Raw genomic sequence first — 20,703 nt, forward strand, 5'->3', positions numbered from 1 at the left:
ATATATATATATATATATATATATATACACTGTATATATAAATACTTTTCATGCAGGCGTTTCCACTGATACAAGAATATGGTAATTATAAATACAGATTTAATATCTTGTGTTACACCTAGTCTTTCAGATGATCTCATGCATGTTCAATTCAACAAGATCTAACCAGCGTTTCACTAATTTTATAGTGAAAATAAAGTATACACAGACCACACACACAAAGGCAAGCTCCCTCTGTGTCGTCCTCTAAGGACTATGTCTCAGCAGCTGATCGGTACAAAAAATGGACCCTTTGTCACCTAATTACCAATGTGTTATTAGTGCTTTAATGAAATGCCTGCAGGAAGCAGCACTGCCTTGTCGTCATCAAACTATAGGACAAGCAGGAGGAGTGGATTTGGCAAATAACATCGGGAGACACGCAGAGAAGGAAAGGCAGGGGGAAGAAAAAGAAAAACTCAAAAAGTGTGGAGCAGCTGAACTAATTTTAAATTGGTATAATTTGTCAAAGTTCTTACTTTTCCCTTTATTTCTAAAACACAATTATTTAAAAACAAATAGAAATGTGATTTCTGATTATTTAATGCTAGGCCAAATCTTGAACAAAATGCCAAAATGAGCAAAAACAGCCAAATGTATCTAAATTCCTTAAGGTCGTCTCTACAAAGCAACAAACCTTTTCTTCACCGTGACAGCAACCAGTGATGGGACAGTGCAATACGCAAATGCCGCAGCTGTGTCCACTGTGTCTGCGGTTTGTTTGTGTAGCGGAAACACTGTGGCGATGAACCAAGAACAAGCAGGATCAGGGCGGAAGGAAGGGACTTAGATTGAGGCTCAGTGGGAGGAAACGAAAAAGACAAGAAAGGAGAGATGGCAAAGTAATCCCCAGCAGACAAATTCTTGTGCCAGATCCCACTGTGGTGAGCAGCAAAAAGGCTGGGAATGAAGAAGGAACAAAAGAACAGTACAGTGTGTTGCCTGGATAAGACATCTTCACATGGGTGGGTTATGACATCAGCTCCCTGCAAACCTTTAGTTATTCCCATCACTTACATAAGGTCAAGGTCTTGATGAGGAACACTGTGGCTGCAACTAGATATGATTTTAAGACCTCCCACATACTGTGTTCAAGTCTGTTTGTCTGCATGTGTGTGTAGATTGTGAGTTTCATGCATGCCTGTGTGTCCCCCCACTGATTACAACAGTCATGCCTGGTTTGACTGACCACACCTGAGGCAATAAGGAGATGATCCTTCCCAGGCCCACACAAAGCAAGCGTGAAGGGGAAGAGAGCCAAGAAAAGAAGAGGAGGTCAAATCGAGAGTCATAAAAAGAAGAAGAGATGAGAGGCGAGTCAAAGAGAAAAAGGAGTGAATAAAAAAAAGGGGCTGAGTCATTGGGAGACAAAAAAAAAGCCAAGGGAAGACAATAATCTTGACGGTGACACTTGTGACAACATTGATTTTCAAGTAAGAACATAATAAATTAATGTACTTAAATATTATATTAAATATCTGTGATAGACTTTGACCACAATTCCAAATTGTTCTAGAAGCAGCTCGGGGCGGCTGCATGTTGGAGTAGCTCTGTTACATTCATTTTGAGTTATTGCTTTTGAAAACTTTAACTCCTCAATTTTCTGGATGTAAATTGCTTTTTTCCAGACGGTTGTTTCCTCTGATATCGGATGCTGTGCAGCTGGAAGGATTTTTACTGAAACCTTTTTCATTTTGGGGCATTTGTTATGATGCGTAACCATGGCATCAAGGTGTTTTCAACAACCAGGAGCAGCTGATTAACACCTTAAAAGCTCAAATACATCAACTACAGCCCCAAATCCCAAATGAGTTGAAAAGGAGGCGCTGTGAACCATTTACCATCAACCTGGTGGCGGTGCTCAAGTAACTGACCGCCAAAACCCTGGGGCTGGTGGAAAACTCGGCTCGTGACAATGGGAGGACCGGGATCATCTCCCGGCACCTTCAGCTGTCTGTCCGTGGCAACGAGGAGCTCGGCAGAATGCTGGGAGGAGTGACCATTGCTCAGGCATTCGGGCAGACCTGCTGCCCAGGAGGATTGAGAGGCCTGCCGGATCTGACAGCAAGCTGGATCTGGGGTGCGGATCGATATCTGTGGCCAGATTTTTTGGATTTGCTGCAGGAGATCCTTCCTGCCCACAGCTATCAGCATCTATAACTCTTAACAGGAACCAGGATAATGAGCTATGACAACACTTCATTTCCCTCTGGGATTAATAAAGAATTTTTGAATTGAATTGAATTGAAATAAGTTCAAACTCATTAGAACAAATCCAACAAAGTTAAGTCAGGTCCTCTGGACAGTTTATTTGCGTTGAGGTGTTTTGTCCTTCATCCAAAGGACTTCATCAGTTTGAGAAGCCACAACAAACTCAGTCCCACAGGCAGCACACTCACATAGTGGACCAACCAGTTTGATGGTGATAAGATGGTTTCTGGAGTCTGCCTTCTGCCCTGTTGACTCCTCTGAGGTAGCCATGGCCAAAGTGGTTCAAAACATAAAGGTTCACGCTCAGTAATCCAGGTAGAAAAATCCAACACATTTAATTTGGGTCCTCTGGACGGTTTCTTTGTGCTGAAACGTTTCAACGATGTATGGAATTGAAGTATGGAAAATACTTATCACCATCCAACTGGTTGGTCCACTATGTGAGTGTGCTGCCTGTGGGACTAAGTTTGTTGTGGCTCCTCGGACTGATGAAGACTTTTGGTTGAAGGACGAAACGTTTCAACACAAAGAAACCATCCAGATCACCTGATTAAGCATGGTTGGATTTTTTCACCTGGATTATTGAGCATGAACTTTGATCATTAGAACAACGTTAAAGTTTTAGCTCAGATAAAGTATGTAATATGTGGGCCAGCATATTACATATTACTACACATACTGCATACACATGCACATGCACACATACAGGAAACTCATGTACAGGCACACACCTCTTGTCTCTCTAGTCCAAAGCTCTCTCCAAAAGCCACTTACCCATAGACACCAGAGAGAACAAGAAGAGGCATCAAAGCTGTTTATATAATGAAAGTGAAAGAGCTGCTCTGTGCCGTATCACTGACTGCACCCAGGAAAGCATTCCTGCTTCTCCAGAGAATGGAGGAGAGCAAGAGAGAGAGAGAAACAGAAGAAAATCCCCCCTGAACAATACAGCACAAGCATGGCAACAACAGCAAAGCACACTCAGAAAAAGAGACGCCAAAAATGAGAGAGTGCGTAAGGCAATAGAAAGTTGTTTATTTTAAGTCAGCCTTGTGTACCAACAGAAAATGTATTAAAATAGGCCCTATTGTAGTGAATTTGTGATCTGTCAGTCCACGTGAGAAACAAAGAGACAGAAAGAGGCACTGCCATAATTCCCATGAGGTCTCTGTCATTCTTCTGTCAGAGGAGAGAGGACTCTCCTGGGGGAGAGAAAGTTCTCACATCCAGACTGACTGACAGACTGTTTACACCTAGCATAAAAATGCCTCTGTCTACATGCCCTCCCTGCTCGACTCATCCCGACTCCATCGTAATGACCTCCTCAGGTGTTAACTAAGAAGAGAGCAGAGGGCTGAGTCAAAGTAAAGTGTGTGCCACCGTGTGTGAGCTACAGAAACAGATGTCTTTTTTCTGACACTCCCCGTTCTGCATCGTATGTCCAATTCCCTTCTCTTTCATCAACTAAAAAACAAGCTCTTCAACTCCCTAAAACCATTTTAATCTGACTGTCAGCTTCTTCCTGCCTGCTCTGAGCAAACGTAGCAGTGTTTTGGGAATAGAGCCATGACGGCAGTCACTGACTCAGTGTAGACAGCTGTCATGTATTGTCTCTCTTTAGAGGGATCCAATTAGCTACAAAACGGTCAACAGTTCTGTGGCCACCCAATGTTTTAAGTACAGTACTAAGGCCTGTAGACGCCAGAGTTCCTAAATACTCTTTTTTTTAAAATCAGCAACAAAATCTACAAACCACAAATGAAGTATATCACTTTGTGATTGGTGGTTATACATCAGATAGTAGAAGGACTTTTGTTGTTTTTTTGCATGAATGATAATTCAATTCAATTCAACCTTTAATTATACAGGTTAGTCTCATTGAGCCTCAAGGACTCATTTACAAGAGCAATAAGCATATTAAAATCCCTATAAAGTTACTAATTTATATTATGTATTGACATCAAGCGTTTTATATTTTCTTACTTTGATGTTTTTTTTTAAATAAGCAAACTCAATTAAACTGTATTCCAAAAAAAACATTTCCAAAATTTGTTTTTATTCTTTGATATGCTCAATAAATTCCAATGAATCCTAGTACACATATTAGAAACTAAAAGTACTCAGGAGTGAACTGAAGTGGACCAGTGTACTAAAACGTTATAAACACCAAATTATTCAAAGTAGTTTCTCTCATCTGTTCTATAATAAAACATTTAATTCCTCAATATTTATTACTAAAGCTAGGATTTCCAGTGGTCTTTTAGTGTCAAATGCATCCTATATTTTAACACAGTTGATGAGGTAAACACAGATAACATGAACTAAAACTATTCAAAAATGGATTTAATTTGTTGTCCACTGTTAAACAAACATAGCTATGTGTATATTTTTAATGCTTATTTCGTTAAAACAAATTATTAAAACTTGAATTACTGCATAATAACAAAAATAAATACATTTTAAATAATAAAATGTGTTATTTTGTGTGACAAAAGGATTTGGTGCACTAATCATATTTCTGATAAGCCTTGCAGCTATTATTCACCTGTAGCTTTAGGTTATTACAGCTCTAGGAAATGATTCTGGAGTCATTTCTCGAATCAATTATAAGAGGTTAAACTATTACTTCAACCTCTGTAGTAATGTTGTCTTTTTTTTTTCCCATTTCAGCATCAAGTAAAAGCTACACGAACTGTTTTGAAATTAACCAAACGGCACTCTACTATATAAAGCAGGCACTTAGTTACCTCAAAATTATAATAATAAATAAATAAATTTAGAATATACTAACTAAAGCCGTCATAGAACAAAAAAGGATACCGAGAAAAAAAAAGAAAAAAAAAGTTGCATAAAACATGTATACACATTGGTAAAAGACATAATATATGACTAGAGGAAGGGTTCAATAAGTGGTTTAAAAGTAATGGGCGTTACAGAAGCATGCAGGTAAGGAGACAATCGAGGCAGAAACTGACTGAGGCGTTTCAAACAAATGGAACAACACAGCTATGAAAAAAATCTAGTCTGGTAATGTTTTGCCTCCTTTACCTCCAAAAATTAGATTTCTCTCTAACCAAGGATATGAGTCAACCTACACAGTTCTGCATCACTGTGTATCAGGATTTAAAATGTGGTATGACCATAAACTTAATCACGCTGAAGAACTACCCACAGACAAATAGGAACTACTGTGGACTTTCTTCTGCAGACACCTCACCTGTTCAACAACGTCTGAGGAGAACTTAGAAGGTTTACATTTTATTAATGAGTCCAATCCCCAGTTTGGACCTTGGGTCTTTCTGTGTGGCATTTACATGCTCTCATCGTGTTTGTGTGGGTTTTTCTCAGTTACACAGATTCCTTCCAATGATCCAAAAACATGCATGTTAGGCTGCCTTCAGGCCAAGGTCTCCATTGCAAAAGAGATCTGTGATCTCAATGGGATTTGCCTGAGGTTAACAAATAAATAAATAAATAAAGCTCAGGCGTATAGCTGTCATTTAGAACTTCAATAAGCTCCAGTTTGAAAAGAATGTCAAATGTGCCTTCTAGATGTTAACTACCTTTCGCTCTCTACTGTATACACCTTGGTTACACCTATACAAAGCTATAAACCTTGGCCGTATAGTGACCAATAGGGCTGATGGTATCCACAGTATATTGTTGGAACAGAAGATGGCAGGAGGAGAAAAAATATTTAAATAAATAAATAAACAGAGACAGCAGAGTATGTAAGAGAGACAGAGAGAGAGAGACATTTCTAATTCAGCCATCTGGCTTGCTTTACCTCATTATAATATTCTGTCTCTGTGTGTGTGCGTGTGTGTTTACAAATTTGAGACTGCCTTCTATTCGACAGATGCAGACAGAGCAGAGAAGAATCCTCATTTATTAACAGCTTAATAGAGCTCCATCTGGGCCAGACCCTATGCTTGTCTTCTATCAGAGAAATTTATCACTGAATCACAGGAATTAGACTCCAACTGACACCTACACAGACTGAGGTGACCCTGCTGCTCTGAGCAACGCTGCACAGACAGCCTGCACGGTTTTACAGCTGTAATACAGCCATTATGATAACAGAGCAACGGAAAAAGGAAAAGGTCACCGATGCAGACGTCCGTAAGTTATTTCATTCCTTGGTGTACGTTTGAATGTGAAAACACAAGGAAATGTTCCACAAAATAAATAATAAAAGCAACACAAGTCACAAAATAGATAAAACTAAAATAATAAAATGATAATGTACAAAAAAAACACTTTCAAAAATGATTATTATTGCTTAATGCTGAATAACTTGTTTAAAAAAATCAGCTGAAATTAGCTTAAAACATGCTGAATTGAAGATGAAATGGAAATTAAATTAATAAATTAGCAGAAGAAAGCAAAAAGAGCACATTTGCTGAGTTTAAATAGCAGAAATGAGCACAAAAAATAGGAAATGAGCTAAAAAAGGGGGGGGGGGGCTGAATTTAGTACTAAAAATAGCTGAAAAGTAGCTGAACAGACATAAAGAAGTTTAAACTACCAGAAGGAAGTCGAAAAAATTGAAATGAGCTAGAAAAAATGTGGAATTAGCTGTAAAAGCTCAAATTAGCATCAAAAGAGCTAAGTAGTAGCTGAAAGAGCAGAAAAAGCTGAAAATAGCAGAAAAAAGCTTTAAGTTGCAAACTGAGCTCAAATTAGCATAAATTTTTTTTTGGCTGAAAGTAGAAGAAATTAACATGGAAAACTTGAATTTATCAGCAAACAGCTTAAATTAGCAAAAAATAAATTTTAAAAAAGCTAGCTGAAAAGTTAGAACAAACTTAAATTAGAAGAAAGCAGAAATAGCACGTTTGCCCAATTGGGCTGAAAGAAGCAGTAATTAGAAAAAAAAAGTAGAAATTATCTGAAAATAGCTGAAATTAGCAAAGAAACAGCTGAAAAGTAGCTAAAAAAAAGCAGAAATAAGCTTAAATTTCCATAAGGAAGTGGAGGAAGCATATTTTCACAGAATTGGGTTGAAAAAAGTTTTAATGAGTGCAAAAAATGTAGAATTAGCAAAAAAAGCTAAAATTAGCATAAAACAGCTAAATAGTAGCTGAAATAGCAGAAAAAGGAGCAGTAAAAGGTTGTAAACAGATCTCAATATTTGAAAGAGGTAAATGAGCTCAATTCATTTTCTATAAGGAAAACATGGCAGAAAAGGCTAAATATTTCTAAAAGCTAAAGTTGCACCAATACTAAAAGTCATAGCAGGATTGTCCTAAAAGAGCTGAACGTTTTGATATATGATTTATTGAAATATCACAAAAACTGTGTTACGAGAACGATGACGGAAAATGTACGGAAGAAAAATGGATCACAATAGTGTGAATGCTTCATGAGCATTAACAACGTAAAGTGGAGCTACGGTAAGTAGCAGACTCTTACTCCTCCAAAGACAGATAAGGTTTATTGTAGATTACATAGAGACAGCTCACCCCCACCACACACACACACACACACACACACACACAAACAGATCTATAAGTAAAACAACAGTAGGAAAGCATAGGCTGTGTTTGAATTGTCCTCTCATTCACTGTTTAGTGTACCTGCCATTATGTCGTTCGTAACCAAATTTTTCCTGTAATTCTTCATCCACTGTGTGGTGCATTAGAAACTGGTCCCGTGGTTCAGTGAAGAAGTGTACAGAAGCTGTCCATTATATTGGTGGAAATAGACCATAATGCACTGAGCTGCACTGAGCTGACCAGCAGGCCAATTATGGCTAATGCAAACGTTCGCAGCTCATTATTGTGATTCTCAGACTGAATAAAAATGCCTTTAATTATCTAGATGTGTCTAATATAACGTGGCCCAATGTGACCCGATCCTATATGTACAGATTTACAGATAAAACCTTTAAAACACATGCTGCAGTTCAACCATTATAAAGTGTGGCTTGTTTTTACTACATAACACAACTCTAAAATAAGTTATTCTGTGTCTAAATATTTTGTAGGTGATAGTTTATGATTTTAGTATATTGTACTTTTTGTATAGTTACAGTTGAAGTACCGCATGTTGTTGTGTAAAAAATACAATACAACAGCAACAAAGTGTAACAGATATGAGTAAATACATGTCCTATTAGTATTACAGAGACAAATGATTTATTACATTTTTTTAGCCTAAACCATCAAAATGATGTTGTCCATTACCTCTGACTCAGGCTTGTATGTATCTTGTTAAGTTTATGTGAAAACTAACTAACACTTGACACTTAGTTATGAAGTACACTGCATTTGAGAAGTGCACTTTTGTTTTACTGCTTTTCTGTGCATCTTATTTCTCTAAGCAAGTTTTACACACCTATATAAGGGATTGATGGAATTTCACATTTAGTTGTCACTTTTGACTGTAGAATATCACTGTCTGCAAATTTTATGACAGTGGTTTGATCTACCCTAATTTCTACATTGTTTAATCATTTCTACATAATCTTTACAATTAACAAAATGTAAAAATTAAATGCAATTTTATTATATGAGTGTTATTTTTGCATAAACCTAACTAATAAAATGGAAACAAATAGTGTCTTAAGTAACAAAGTACCTCAAGATCTAATTTAAAATAAGTTATTAGCTAAGTTGTCTGTTATGTGTAGGCATAATTCAGTTTACTTGAGTTTAGGTTTATGAAAATGCTGAAATACTAACACCGGTAGGTTAAAGTGAAGTGCCTCAACAATTAAAAAAGAATTCCTCTATAAGAAAATTAGTGAAAAAGCTGTCAAAATAATAATAATTTTTTTTTAAAAGCCTTCAAAAGTCTGAACTATTGGTCGATACCATTTAAAATAATTACAAGAGTCTAGCTTATTGGAAGCAAGAATTACAAATTATAAAAAACTTTTTTTTAACAGTTTTGTGATGCAAAGATTCAAAAGCTTTTTATTTTTTTGCTTTCTTCAAAATAAAAAAAATCTCACTACTTTTGCTCAGACCTGATTTTGTTCACATCCTCTTTTCTGCTTACAGACCATCACACCAACGTTTTCCATCTCCCTCTTTCTATCCGTCCCTCCTTTCAGTCAAGGTTGAAGTGCGAATTGGACATCTGGTGCTGTGATGTGTCTGACAATACAGCCCCCCCCCCCCCCCAACCCTCTCTGCTCCCTCACATACATTTACAGGCTCGCAAACGTGCGCACGCACAGAGTCCTACGCGCAAAATAAGGCACTGTGAGAATCGAGACGCAGTAAAAGGAACTGAAGGAAAGATGGACTAGGTCTATTTCTGGGAATGGAAGGAATATGAACAGACATTAGGGGGCAACAACAATGCTATTCTATTCACACAGCCAGGGGCAAACACGTGCACCCACAGCCGTGTGCCATCTTACACTGCTCTCTTAGACGACCTCGAGACTGGACAGAACCTGCGTGTGTGTGTCTGTGTGTGTGTGTCTGACAAAGCATGACTAAGCAGCCTACTTTTACAACCAAACACATACAATTCAGTAGCTGTCCTTGACAATAAACACAAAAACTGTTTACATTTGTAAAATTATGTAAGAGGTACACATTTTACTTTCTTAAATCATGTGTGGCTGAAAAACAACAGAGTCATTGTATTGCTTATTCAGATGGCGCTCCTTTCTTCTCGGCCTGTTAATCTCCTAAAGCACAACTCACACAATATTTGTTCTCATTACACAAAGTAGTATCAACAGGGATTGACACCAATTTCTTTTTCTGTCTCTAAAGAAAATACTTCTGTCATTTTTTTAATCACAGGATGAATAAAATTTGCATACATTTCGCTTGATGATTATTTGTTTCTTGCAAATGTTTACCCTGCTCAGAAGCCCAAGTTCAGTTAGAGTAAGTGTTTTGTGTGTTCTCTCAGGTCCTCAGCTTTTCTGCTACTAAATGTTTATTTCGCTTCTTTTTTTTTTTTTTTTCTGATGGTGGCAGATAGAGTCTGAGTAAGCAAAAGAACAGAAGGGAGAGAAGTCTTCAGAGGGCTGGTTCTCAAAGGAGCGACTGAATACCTGTGTTAGAATGACTAAAAACATCCAAGTAATCCCACAAAAAGGTCTATCTCTTTCCTTTGAACATCAAAGAATGTATACAACAATTAAAAGCAACGTAGAAAAGGAAGCAGACCGAAAACAAAAAAATCATTAAAAAAGAATATTTGTCTCATCGTTGCACATTCTAGAAGTGGTGGAACTGTGAGAGTGAATTAGAGGTGAATGTTTGCATTTTATTCGTCTGGGGTGCACTTTGTGGTGATAAAGTGGTACAACTATATATTTTTAAAGTAATTGTAGAGGGGGGGTGGGGTGGGGGGCAATAGACACAGCTTTTCCTTAGTTTACACATAGTCCAGGAGAAATTTGATAAGTCAGCCTGTTTTTGAGGCCAACCGGGGGAGTCAGATTCAGATAAGCCACAATTGTTGTTGTTTTTTTTCAGCCTTGAGTCCTGCTGGTACTTTCAAGATCCAAAATGGCCAGATTAGTGGGCATTCCACTGGTCCGTGCCTACGAGGCTCCTCCAAGGTCGTCTCCAAGATACTGGCCAGTCCCAGAAGCTGCAGGTGGCCTGTGATTCTCACAAATTGCTTCCATCTTGTGGTTTATCTCATAAATCAGCTGATTTTGAGTACTTGAAGCACAAACCAAACATTCACACAGACTTGGCAGTTTTGCCATTGCTGAAACTGCTGCTGCAGTGCAACCCGAACTGAGCCTTTAATCCCCCTCAGCAATCACTGAGAAGGGCAGGTCACCGGGAAATGTTCCAGTGCTCCCGATGACCAGTCCACCCCCAGGCACTGATTGGCTCAGAAACCGTAGTATCAGTCTGTCTGCTCTCTTTCACTGTGCTCTTTTAGAGCATTTAGAGAGTTCAGAACATTGCTAGTGTGGGTGTTAATAGAGCCTTAACATATATATATATAAATACTAAAATAAAGTCTCTACTTGGCAGATGTTCACCTATGGCGGGGGTGTCTGGAACGTAACCCCCATGATAAGTGAGGGACTACTGTATTTTCAAAACTCTTAAAATTGTCTTTGCATATGCACCAACATAGAGTAAGCTACATTGTAAGAACAACCAGACTCTAAAAGGCCAGTAGAAAAGCAGTGTGTTACCTCGCCAAGAGCTTCGTAGCGTTTCTGATTCCAGCGGTGCAGATCTTCTCTGGCATTGAATACAAAGGGTTCCCCTGTTTTTATATGTCGCAGCTGGCCATCTGTAAGAGACAGAAAAATGACCTTTCATGATAAAAGCCACCTGTATGTAAGCATTGCTTTGTACTAATGTAAAAGTGCATTTAAAATTTAAATCAAGCAAACTTCAAGCTTCTTTTTCGCATACTTATTTTTCATTAAACCTCAAAACGAAAAATATTGTGCTGTGATGTTAAGTTACAGCTAGGAGGACCAGGTGTAGACACACACAACAGTGCCATTAAATCTGCTTTAGGAAGTGCAGGTCTGTATACAGTGTTACTGAGCCATACTGCTAAGGTCTTTGGAACTGTCTGCATTACCCATTTATTCTAACTGTGGGAAACTAGGAGAGTTTTTAAAACACTGAGGATTTATCTCATATGAAACTGTGATAATGCAGCAAAATGTAGTTCAGAAGTGGTACCACTTTTCAAACAATTACCCTTCCGTGGCTGTGGAACCACTACCTTAGCAATGAGCCCATCGATCCTGCACTTGACACGGCAACACAATAAAACACTAAGCAGTGTTAAATTTAATTTTGACCTTTATGACTGTGAAATGTGCAAGAGCTAAATCACCAAAAAAGTGCACATACTTAACCTAAATAGCCAGAGGGGGCTCATACTTTCTCAATTATTGCACAATGTGAGGGGAAAACCCATCTAAGGTATAAATAAACATATTTGCAAGATAAAAAAAGTCTATGAGCATTTTTTTCCCCTTCATTTTCCTCTAAATTGCTACCATTTTAAACCTCTATCAACGTGATAAATCTCACACTGCTCACTGTGTATTACACCATTTGCTTTCATTGTTAGTTGTTAGACAACATGCAATCCTGAATCTGACTTTAGTATTACGTAGCATGTATTTAGAAATGCATTTGTGCATATGAGACAGAGCAGGATACAAGTGACAACTTAGTATGAAGAAGGGTGCACAAAAAGTACCTTGAAGATAATAAATTATGCATTCATTCATGGAGGGGTGTGTATCTAAACACCACAACCCTAAGAGGGGGAGAAGATGTGCAATAATGAAATCCTACTGCAGGAGTGGTATGTATGTGTGTGTGTTGTTGTTGTTTTTGGGCACACAAAAGAAACGACGGAAAAGGGTGCAAGATGTGTGCGATTGCATGTGTGTGTGAGTGTGTGTATATATGAGAGGGGGTGGTGATCAGCTCCCCCATCTCCACCAACAGAACCTCTCAAAGGAATAACATTTTCTCAACTTTTCCCTCTTTTTCTGTCATAATTAGCATTCTGTTCTCAATTTGGCCGCTTAATTAGGTGTACATAACCTTGGATTTCCAGTAATGGAAAACCGGAGGGCTGGCGAGATGAAGCCATCATCTTCAGTGATTAAGATGCCTGCAAACTATTGTACACAGCCTCTTCTGTATTCATATCATTACATGGTGAAATTAACATTTTTGTTCCACCTGTCTTGGGCTAAGGTAGCAGGGGTGTAACGATGAAAAAGGCTTTAGAGCTAAAATGACTGCTAGTCTAGATACTTGAGGAGTTGCCCGAGGGCCAACACGGCTTTAATGAAAATTATATACTTGGAAAAAAAAGACAAACATATTGAGAAGAATTGAATAAGTGCCTGTGTAGGTGTGTACCCTATGTTTTTAAAGAAGGGGGAAGAGTGGATAGAAAAAAAAATAGCGAATAGGAGGTGGAGAGTTGAGTTTTTTTCTTCATGGTAGACTGAGCTGAGACTTGAAGGTGGGGAGGAGATGTTGGTGGGTGTTGCATAATTTCAGGTGCTCAGTCCCTGTTTTTTTGGCACAGCAAGGTTATGCAAATTCTCCGTCAGGCAGAGGCCAAGGCTGAGTAGGTTATTGACGGGCCGTAGAGTACACAACATGTCCCCCACTCAACCAGCCAGACACTGACAGAGAACAGAACAGATAAGAGAGACAGGGGAAAAGAATGCAGGGGAATACTAAGGGCCAAAATCACCAGCACCACGTCCCGACCCCCTCTTTCTGTTTCTTACCAACTGGTTGGACAAACACAAGCCAAGAAAACAATTCACAGACTCTCAAACCATCCAGGTCCAAACTAGTCTGTGTCAAGTTTTACTTCCTGATGTATTTTTAGGTTAAATCTGGGTATGGCCAAAGTTTACCTATTTAATCCAACAAAGTTCAGTCAGGTCATCTGGACGCTTTCTTTCTTTCCTTTTTTTTTTTTTTTGCTGAGACATTTCGTCCTTGATCCAAAGCACCTAATCAATCCAAGGAATCACAAATAAAGTTAGTCCCACAAGCAGTATATACACTTAGTGGAGAAAAAAAACAAAAAAAAAACGGGTTAAAACGGGATAAGATGGTTTCTGGGGCCTTCCCTCTCCCCCGTCAACTCCTCTGAAGCTGCCATAGCCAAAGTGGTTGAAAACAGCAAAGTTCATGCTCAATAATCCAGGTAAAAAAATCAAACAATGGTCAGTCATGTCATCTGGAGTTTTTTTTTTTTTTTTTTTTTTGCTGAGACGTTTCGTCCTTCATCTAAAGGACTTCTTCAATCCGAGGAGCCACACACAAAGTCAGTCCCACAAGTCAGTCTCACTTTGGATGGCAGTCTCAGAAACCATCTTATCACCAGCAAACTAGTATTTCCCACTATGGGAGTGTGCTGCTTGTGGGACTGACTTTGTTTGTGGCTCTTTGAATTGATGAAGTCCTTTGGATGAAGGACGAAAGTCCTTGTTAGAGTTTTTCTATTTTATCATTTTAAAATGGTTTCTATCTCATTATATTAATATCTGGTTTCACATGTAGTGAACAAAAAGTTTATTTTTTTAGGATTTCATCTTGTATCTTGCTGTGGGTGTGTGAAAAGTTCTGGAAAGTTCTGTTTTTACATCAAGTAGACGTTTTATCAAGAAACTATCTGTACAAGCTCAATCTTCTGAAACGTTCTGACCGTCATCCTGACAAGATTTTGTTCATGTAAACTTGACCTGTTTTTGTGCTCCACTTTCATCTAAATAAATACCAGACTCACCCAGCAAAACGGCGGAGTTCACACTGACCCACAAAACAGGTGACTCCCCCTTTGCAAAGGGATTGAACGCTAAAAACCCATCTCGCCGTGTTGTGTGAAATTATTTTCTTTAAAGGTCAAACAGAAAATACCTAACGGTCCTCAGCAAAAAAAAAAAAAAAAAAAACTGTCCAGATGACCTGACTGAACACTGTTGGATTTTTTTTAACCTGGATTATTGATCATGTAAACCACAAACAGATGGAACACAGTATTGTGAAACGAGCCAACGTTTCTCTAGGATCATGGCTTTACAAAAACAGCAACACAGAATTTAAAAAAGAAACGTGTAAGTGAAATCTAGGACAACACAGTAGTAGGGCAAGTGTGTACACCTTACAACAGAGTATGGACAGCACAAGACAGTGAAAATGACAGAAAATAGTAGACGATAATAATGGTTAGATGAAAGAACAAGAGCAAAGCAGCGCTTCTTCCCCGGCACGTTTAGGAGGGAGCATAATTCAACCATATTTGCCTATTTTAAGTAATTTTAAAATCTGTCACTCACTTGTTAATTTTCTGTGCCCTGTCAGTCTTGTTCGGGGTATTGGAGAGGGGAGGGGGGGGGGTGAAGCCTACCAACCCCTCAACAGGGGAAAAGCAGAATACATGCTGGACACGCATGTCTATTAAAAGCAAATTATAATCAGCAAAAAATTGCATTTCAAGTTTTAATTCTAAAAGGTGTCACATCACCAATAAGCAATTGTGATGAAGTTAAACTGGCAGTAAAAATACTATACTATACTATTAGTATAAGTAATCTCAATCATGTTTAACAGATGGTGTAAAATACTTTGAATTATACATTTGTTTGATTGTTTTTATCTAGTATTGTTTTATCTCATCAAATACTTTGAATTATACATTTGTTTGATTGTTTTTATCTAGTATTGTTTTATCTCATCTTGGTACATGTTTGTGTTAGTTTGATCTGTCCTGGTTTTCAGAATAATTGTCAAAGCTGGACAGCCTTCTGCCTCATTATTTTATATTTTTATTTTATCCCAAATAAAACGTCAAGTGTTTCAGACCTCATCATCACCATATTCTATTTAATAATAAAATAAGCTACCAAACTGCTAATTTGACCTTTTTTTAATCTTTAAAAAACTTTTTTTGTATTTATTTTAATAATTATTAGCTATTTCATTAGCTTTACATGTTATTGTAATTTATTTTAGATTTACTTGCAAGTGGACACTCATTCAGTTTAAAGGCAAACAGGTCAAAGGTCAACAGGAAACTTTAAAATGACAACTAAATCAAAAGTAAGATTTTGTTGTGTATTCTGTTTTGGCCTCAATCCAGTCCCAAAATGAAATTATCGACCACAACTAGGATGTGCCTCTCAAATTTCATGACACTTTCTTGCTTTAGCAGGACAAACTGAGCTGTACTTACGTTCATTGAAGGCATATTCAAACTCCTCCAGCGTTTTGGGGAAAATGAATGGAGGTTCATCTTTCTTCATTAATTCATCTAAGTCAATTCTTGACAACAAATCTATGGGCAGAGAAAAACAAGAGTAAAAAACATATTAAAATATATATGTGTACATATATATATATATTTGTGTGCATGTGTATGTTGTCATTTCAAGAAACTGGAGTTGCCCTTTTGAGTTAGTGCTGAGTCATAAAAGTCACAAATATTTTGAAGAAGAGGAGTGCATTTCATTTTTAATCACTCTCTCTTTACTCTTCTTAAACATTTTTTAAAAAAAAGCTACTGTAGGAATGACGTCCGCAATCTTCTCAATATGTGCAGAGGACTAAAACACAGAGTTGTTTTTACTATTGTTATTAATCAGAGGAATACTCCAAACCAGATTAGTTCAAATATTTAGATATTTTAAATTATTTGCATGAGGCTTAGTTTACTAAAATGTCCAAAATATTCATATTTATTTATAACAGTTTTTATCTTTAAGGGTTATTTTTACCCATTATGCCTAAGTTGTTACAACTGCATGTTTTGATATTGAATCAGCCTTAAAACATGAGAAGTAAACCAATAACAGGATCTTGTTCCATCCAGAGATAAGAAGTCAAATGAGTTCAGCATTCATGCATAACAAGACGAGCAGTTAATAGACTGGAAACCAAAGAAATACAAAACAGCTTCTGTATTTGAGTTTGTTAAAACATCCTTAGATTTGAAAAGATTGGCAACAGTAATAAAACAGCTTACTTTTTTAATTTTATTTTACTAGTTCCTCTTATTGAATGCACTCATTTAAAAGTTTGGGCAACAAAGCAGCTAGCTGGATCAGGGGAGTAGGCCAGCTTGACGGATTACCAGCTCATAACATGTCAAGTACATCAAGTTTTTTTTTTATGTTCTATTTTCATTTACAGTATATTGTTCTACTTTTTCTTTCAGCTGCTCCATTCCTCAGGGGTCGCTACAATGATCTACGGTAACTTGTTTGTTTTTATGCTGAATGCCCTCCGTGATGCAACCACAGACCACCGAGCTACCATAGCCCTCTGTGTGGAGCAGAGAGCTGCTATCTAAGGCACCCGGGGGTGCAGATGGTGGGGGTTAAGGGCCTTGCTCAAGGGCCCAGAGTGAGGCAAATGAGGGTGGAGGCAGGTGTGGGTGCTTCACCTTCACCTTTCCCACCCAAATTTTGACGTTGTCGGTCCAGGGAGTTGAACAGCCAACCTTCCAATTACATACTCACCATCTCTAATCTCTGTGCCACCACTCTCCTGATTTACAGTATATTATTTTATATTTTAATGTCTGAATCATTTTGACAGTTTTATTTACTTTAGGGTAAATGTTAGATTAGGGTTTTTTCCATTCAACCTTTATTTATACAGGTAAATCCCATTGAGCCTCGAGGACTCATTTACAAGAGAGACCTGATTTCAACAAAGAATGATGACAACAATGGACAACAGCGACAACAATAAACAGTTATAAAAAGTCATACTTTTTTTTTTTTTTTAACAAATAGGATGGCTAAAAAAAAAGAAAAGAAAAGAAAAGTAACAAAAACAGCTAGATTCTAAGGCGAATGTAGAAAACTAAAAACAGGAACATGTCTGCATTGGTCCTTGCCAGGAGTCCAACAGATTCTTAAAGCCACTTAGAGAGGTCAAGGTCAAGAGCTTCAGATATTTTTGTAAGATATTCCAGGAAACAGAGCGGAGTAGGAGAAGGCCCTTTTGCCTAGTTCAGTTTGCACTGAGGGAACACTGCGGGTAATAATGTCCTGAGAGCGCACGCTGTAGCTGCACTCATGCAGAGACATGTAGGAGGAGATGTATGAAGGCAGCAGACCAAGAAGTGATTTAAAGATGAAAATGTACCAGTGAGAGTCTGCGTGAAGTTATTGATGTCCAGTTAACCAGTGAATACAGGGTGCAGTGGTGGGTACGATAATCACAGCCAGTTATGAATCTTAGTGCACCATGATGCAGCATCCAACATCTGCAGGGTTCTTGTAGGAGCGTTCATGTAAATAATGTCACCGTAATCAATGGAGGGAAGGAAACTCAATGGGGACACCATTTGAGGATGAAATCAGAGAAAGAACTGCTGGGACCAACTTCCTATTTGAAAAATGCATCTCTTTGGTTTTGTCGGCATTTAGGACAAGTTTGAGGTGGAACAAATCTTCATTAATAGTGCCTGAGAGAGATTTGATGGTTTTCCAGAATCTGTTGGGGTCATTTAGATTTTTGGAGGTCTGAGATAAGAAATAGTTGCATTTTGCTGCTTTGACAGCAGTTGTGCATTTATTCCTCATCTGTCAAAAACGCAACCAATCAGTGTCTGAGTCAGATTTTCTCGCTGCAGCCCAAAGATGATCTCTCCTGTGCAGGAGGTCAGCTAGCTCTGGAGTAAACCAGGGGCTGTCTCGTCCCTTTATTCTGAACTGACGAAAAGGAGCATGTTTGTTCACAAAATAAATGAAACTATTATGAAAATAGTTCCAAGCGGAGTTCACGTCATCAATTAATAGAATAAGTTGCCAGTCAAAGTGAGACAGATCAGTTAAATCGGTTAAATTGGTTAAATACAGTTGCGCTTGAATGTTTGTGAAGCCTTTAGAATTGTCTATATTTCTGCATAAATATGACCTAAAACATCATCAGATTTTCACAAAAGTCCTACAAGAAAACCCAGTTAAACAAGTGAGACAAAAGTATTATAGTTTGTCATTTATTTATTGAGAAAAATGATCCAATATTACATATTTGTGAGTGGCAAAAGTATGTTCACAAACATTCAAGCACCACTGTCCATCATATAGACATTTATTAACCTATATGACCAGGATTAGCAGTGAACAGTGCAGTGAATCATTATCAATATTGTCATTTCCACTTCCACCTAATCACCTCATCAGTACATAACTGTGACTATATAGAACCGGTATGCACACCTTCACTTTACTAAGTTTCTCAGGTTTATACTTTATATTGCACTATTGTTTACTCTGGCCTTGCACATCCATTATCTACCTCTCATCATGTTATTGTCTTCAGTCAGCGTCCCTTTGTCTCCTGTTAGTCACTATTGAGCACGTTGCATCAGAGGTCCTGCTGCTGTTCACTTTTATATTTTTTTATATTTTTTTATATAACTAGTTGTGTTAGTTTATTTTTGCTAATGTTGTTGTTTGCTGCAAATTGAGTAGGAGTGTAACGCAATTTCAATTTCTATGTATGTCCTGTACATATGCAGAATTGACAATAAAAATCAATCAATCAATCAATCAATCAATCAATCAATCAATCAATCAATCAATCAAACAGTTAGTGATTGTGCAGTGGTTTTCATTAACCAGTGTGGTCAGTTGTCATGGCAGTGGGAGTTTGCAGTGACTGTGCAGTGAGTTGACATGTGCTCCGAGTAGACGTGAGTCACACCATTTTCAAGCATTATGTCTGCCAGGGCACCAATCAAATGCCCTGCTCAGATCCCGCAGCTAAACCACATAACTGAGGTAAACAAAACTACATTGTTTATCTTCCAATACTCAAATGTGATGAACAAAGTCAGTCAATCAGCTGAAAATGATAAATTATAGGTGTTAAATAGTGGGCAATCCCTTGTTTGGAAGTTTATGGTGCCATCTGTTAAAAACACCAGTAAACGTGAGATTGTGCTAACTGTTAGCACTGTGACTGTAAGCCCCTGTCTTCATCACTTGTCTACACTTCTACCTTTGTCTTCGCCCAGCTGATTTAAAATAATCCAGCTGCAAATGCTAATTCACCTTTGAGTGCAGTTGTTTTCTCCCTGTCCTCCTGGCCAGCCACCTGGGCCATGGTGATCCACAGTAAGGCTGAAGCAGCAGCACAAAGATGAGAGAGCATGGGTCACCCCCCACCTCACACAGGCCACTTGGTCGAATCCTGACACACACAACGGGTTCAAGAAAGTGCATCAAAGCATGGACGCTGCAGAACGTGTTATAACACAATTACACGTGGCTCTAAAAGTCCAACTCCTTTTAAAACAGTATTAGTTGTCCAACTTGTTGCAAACATGCAGGAGCGTTGTGTGCAAGCTAACTTACACATGTAAACAATAGAGAAGTTTATCTGCGGTTAGTTATGGTAAAGACTAGTGAAGCACGTGCAGCAACCGCGTCAAAACAAGCACAAATAGTATTTGTTTTGAAACCAGCAAATATATATCTATAGATGTATTTCAACGCGCTCAACCAGCCCAGAGTGTTCCGGTATTATCTGTACAACATATGTTTAATGTTTCAGACTCGTAAACAGAACTCATGTCGCTTCTTCGAGCGGGTAAATGATCATATTCGTGTGTTTATTAAGACGAGCAGTCCAACCACACGACGCAGGGAGCTCCAGAAAGCGCCAGCTGCTCACAACAGATGCATGCAGACGTCTTGTTCCACTCACGCACCATGTTTGTATTTTGCGACTGTCCTGTTGTTCCTACTTCCTTGAAATTTCTAAAACAGGAAGGACTCTCGTTACAGTGGTGTGTGGCGCGTGAGGCTTCCGGGTTACCGAGGCAACAGTCTGGAAGGGATATTTAAAGGGACAGTAGCCCTCTAGCAGCAGTGGCGAGCAGGTCCGGTGTGTGTGTGGCTTTAAATCACTCCCAATGCAAACTGAAAACCAAAACAACCTGAATCTATCTATCTATCTATCTATCTATCTATCTATCTATCTATCTATC

The 20,703-nt window shown here is 38.2% G+C and overlaps 1 protein-coding gene across 1 annotated transcript in view; it reads right to left on the bottom strand.

Moving 5' to 3' along the window:
- Positions 1 to 20,487, bottom strand: part of fam172a (family with sequence similarity 172 member A) — a 183,740-nt gene extending 163,253 nt beyond the window's left edge. Inside the window, exons 1-4 of the mRNA XM_037681102.1 lie at positions 20,425 to 20,487; positions 19,766 to 19,904; positions 15,931 to 16,032; positions 11,384 to 11,484 (exon numbers count right to left, since the gene is read on the bottom strand). Of these exons, the coding sequence (XP_037537030.1) occupies positions 11,384 to 11,484; positions 15,931 to 16,032; positions 19,766 to 19,865 (303 nt within the window). The 5' untranslated portion in view covers positions 19,866 to 19,904; positions 20,425 to 20,487. The remainder of the gene's footprint in view (positions 1 to 11,383; positions 11,485 to 15,930; positions 16,033 to 19,765; positions 19,905 to 20,424) is intronic.
- Between the last annotated feature and the right edge of the window lie 216 nt (positions 20,488 to 20,703).

The sequence above is a fragment of the Nematolebias whitei genome, chromosome 8, assembly GCF_014905685.2.
Source record: "Nematolebias whitei isolate Nwh7 chromosome 8, NemWhi1, whole genome shotgun sequence".
NCBI classification, from domain to species: Eukaryota; Metazoa; Chordata; class Actinopteri; order Cyprinodontiformes; family Rivulidae; genus Nematolebias; species Nematolebias whitei.